The sequence below is a fragment of the Rhincodon typus genome, chromosome 23 (genome assembly GCF_021869965.1).
Source record: "Rhincodon typus isolate 14 chromosome 23, sRhiTyp1.1, whole genome shotgun sequence".
NCBI lineage: Eukaryota > Metazoa > Chordata > Chondrichthyes > Orectolobiformes > Rhincodontidae > Rhincodon > Rhincodon typus.
The window spans coordinates 7,626,632-7,630,454 of NC_063354.1; the positions used below are offsets into that span (position 1 = coordinate 7,626,632).

General features: G+C 47.0%; 1 protein-coding gene across 1 annotated transcript in view; it reads right to left on the minus strand.

The window, feature by feature from the left end:
- Positions 1-1,067: 1,067 nt before the first annotated feature.
- The window catches only part of gnav1 (guanine nucleotide binding protein (G protein) alpha v1), a 116,288-nt gene continuing 113,532 nt past the window's right edge, over positions 1,068-3,823 (minus strand). Inside the window, exon 12 of the mRNA XM_048611058.1 lies at positions 1,068-2,122. Coding sequence (XP_048467015.1) covers positions 1,932-2,122 — 191 coding nt within the window. The 3' untranslated portion in view covers positions 1,068-1,931. The remainder of the gene's footprint in view (positions 2,123-3,823) is intronic.

Consider the following 3,823-nt stretch of genomic DNA (forward strand, 5'->3'; position numbering starts at 1 on the left):
CAGGTCACTCAGTATTTTGTAAGTTTCGGTAAGATTTCTCCTCATCCTTCTAAACTCCATCGAGTATAGACCCAGCGTCGTCAATCGCTCCTGATGTGACAAGTCCATCATCCCCAGAATTATTCCTGTAACACCTTCTCTGGACCCCCTCCATCACCAACAAATCCTCACTTAGATACAGGGGCTCAAAACTGCTCACAATATTCCAAATGCAGTCTGACCAGAGCCTTACACAGCCTCAGCAGTACATCCCTGCTCTTGTATCCCAGTCCTCTTGAAATGAAGGCCGTACCTTGGAGGCACGGGTTCAAATCCTACCACAGCAGCTGGGAGAATTTTAATTCAAACCAATAGAGAGAGTCTGGTAATTGAAAACTGTGGTCATTAGAAACTGATCTGGTTCACTAGGTGCTCCTTCAAGTAAGAGAAACTACTGTCTTTCCCTGGTCTGGCCAGCCTGGGAGCTCTGTCTTGCTATGATGTGGCTGACTGTCTAGCGCCTTCTGAAATGTCAGCTGCGACACATTGTTACAGAAATCATGTTGCCCGTGTACCTATACCACTCTGAATGCAGCGGCTCAAGAAGCCAGCTCACGGACAACTAAGGAGGGTGGCCAATATCTGCTGGTCTTGCAATTATACCTTGAAGAAATATAGGTACCTGGGTGGAAACCAGGTCTAGCTGGGCCTTGGAACAGGTCACTGCCTGAACACAACCAAATCAGATGGTGACAGTCTCAGGATTAGAGGGTAGTACGTAACAGGTCTCGTTAATGTGGTTCTACACCCCACACTCGTCTGCTAAAAAGGAACTGCAGTAAAATAAAAAAAAGTCACCATTGGAGGTGCAGAAGAATAAAGCTTGATTTCCAAGAAGGTTCCATTAAAATTATTTTTGCAAATGAAGAGACCTGACTTTGGAAGGAGGTAGGTTTCACTAGCAGGTTAAAAATATATATATACTACATGCGCACACACACACGCACGCACGCACACACGCACACACAGAAATTCTTTGTAAAGCATGTTCTTTCTATATGTCATAACAGAGGAAGTTGGAAACAAGCTTTAAGGGCCATTATCTACTTTATTCTAAAAATACACCAGTGCAACATTTGTCATTCAATATTAACAATACAACAAAATATATCGAGACACAGCTTTTCCATAACATACTGAAACTCCCTTCATTAGAAAGGATTGATCTAGAGGCAGCAACAAACTAGGACATCAGCAAGTCCAGAGACTAAAAGCCTTGGCCCTCCCCTAGCCCAGAGGCAGTGGTGACAGTAGTTTATGAGTACAGTTGGTGGGAATTGACTGTAAGACTGCACACTGGTTCACAATAATGTACCATCATAGAAAATCCCAGTGTTCGAGGGGTTTGGCCAGGTTGTCCCAGTAAACTGCCTTCCCCCACATCCAATGAAATGTCACTGGAATTGTCCTCCAAATGCAGCCCCATACTACCAATGCTGCCTCTGGAATTAGAGACTAGGGGTATAGCAGAGGGGAGAAGATAACTGGGCTGTCAGAAACTTCAAACAGTGCTCACTTTGCCAAGATCGCATTCACAGTCCCTTCTTGTAGACTGGGGGAATGTGGAGCTTTAAATATCCTTCACAGCAAAACCACCCCCCCACCCAACCCTCACCAACAGGAGGCTGGGTGGCTACAATATTGAAATGATGTGGAGTTTCACCAATTATCTCTCCCCTTCCCGAGGAAAGGAGGTCGTCCAAGGTGCGATATCTCAACATAGCCGTCAGTGCGACAAGTCTGTTAGATTGTAGGGAGGCTGGTCCGAGGGTCCATGTGTTCTGCTAGCCTGATCATGAACCAGAGCAGACTCTAATCCCAACCTTTGTGGGCAACCGCTTTCTGTCTGAAACCTCCCCCCCCAGAACCCTGCCCACTGCACCCAACAAAGATTAAAGCAGAGAGACCGCTTGCAGGTTTTCCTTTATGATGGTGTCCATGACGACCTGGAAGACAACTTGGATATTGGACGTGTCGGTGGCCGTTGTGAAATGGTGGTAGATCAACTTCGCTGGGTTCCTGTTGAGAGACAGGAACTGACCGGCAACAAAGCGAGCAGCAGAATCCACATCGCAATCAGCACCTGGACAACAGAGAGATCGCTCATAAAACAAGGAGGCAACGCTAACTATTCATGTCTGACCCCTTCCACCTACGCCCCCGCTCCGCTGCCCATGCCCAAAACCACCCCCTTTCCCCATTTGTGACTGCCCCTTCTCTGTGCCACCCATTGCCAGCAGTGCACAGACTGGGCAGAAAGCAGATTACTGAAACTGTGAGGCAGGTTTGTAACATCACATGGCATTGGGAGGAGTGGGGGCAGGTCACCCTGAGTGAGATCTTAGAGCTTATTACAGTCCCCCTGTAAAGAAGGTATGACCAGTACCTTAGGAGAGCATAGAGGCATTTAAGGTCAGGGGGGAGATGTCCAATACTAATACAAGGGAACAGGGAAGGGAGAAATGTTGATGGGTCAAATGAAGGAGGGGTGCAAGGCCCACGTGGAGTAAAAGGGCTGGCACGAGCTACTTGGACCGAATGGTCTATTATTTCTGTGCTATGAACACCGGGAATGCACAGGAACACCAGCACCTGTTAGTTCCCGTCCAAGCTGCAAACACGTGGAATTATATCACCATTCCCCAGAGGAAAGGTGCAGAGCGGTGAGTTAATACAGTGAACCAAATCCTAAGACGTCTAGATAAGAGTAGACAGGGAAGACCTGGATCACCCTATCAGAGACGTCAATTACCAGGGGAGAAAGATTGAAGGTGATGGGTGGAAAAGGTTAGAAGTGTCTCATGTTGGATGGGAGTTGAGGCAGAGTCCTGGATCTGGCCTGAAAGCACTAGAACCTACAAGGCTATGGACTAGGGGCTGGAAAGTGGACTTAGAACTGATGGCTAGTTTTGTTTTTAGCCAGTGCTGACACGAGGTGGTGAATGGCCTCTTTGTGAGCCATATCTTTTCCAAAGCTACGTAGTGCTTATTGTCATCGCCAGGTCAAAATCCTGCAGCTTCCCTCCCTAACAGCATTATGAGTGCCCTAAAGACAGGGAAGGTTAGAAGGTGAGTTTTCCTGGAAACTCTATGCATTTGCTAACAGTCAGTTCCAGACTGGGATCTGGAATCAGGTTATGTAGGATGTGACTATAAGATCCAAGATAGGTCTCAGCAGAGTAAATCCAAGATGTTTCCCCAGCTGTGAGCAGTGGGGGTTTTGAGGAGGGGAGGGGAAGAGAGGGACGAGAGTCTAGAACCAGATGGACTGTCTCAGAATGAGGGGCAAGGAGTGAGACAAGCTGTAATTTCTTCACTCAGAAACTGGTGACTCAGAACTGAGTATATTCGAGAAAAGAGATTGATAGATTTCTAGATATTAAAGGTAGGAGGGACATGAGGATAATGTTCAGTTGAGGTAGATGATGGGCTGTGATCTAGCCAAATGCTACGGCAGGCTTGAATGGTCTGTTCCTCCTGTTCCCATTTCCCAAAGAACATTTGGGCAGGATGAGAATTCAAAGTCATAACAGGAGGGGAATCTCCAAAGGCGTACAAAGTGACCACTCACTGATCCTACAACCAAGCCCTTATTTCATTGGTGAAAAGAGGCTACATTCCCTTCAAGGCTTCTATTTCAAATTAGACTCTCTCATATCGCACAGCTTCCTGGGTTGAAGGGTTTCAATCTGATCCAGGACCCACTACAACATTATTCAATTGCTGCTCTCCTCTCCTTGAGGATGGGACGGGGAGGACACCAGATTTAGGTTAATCTGGTTGA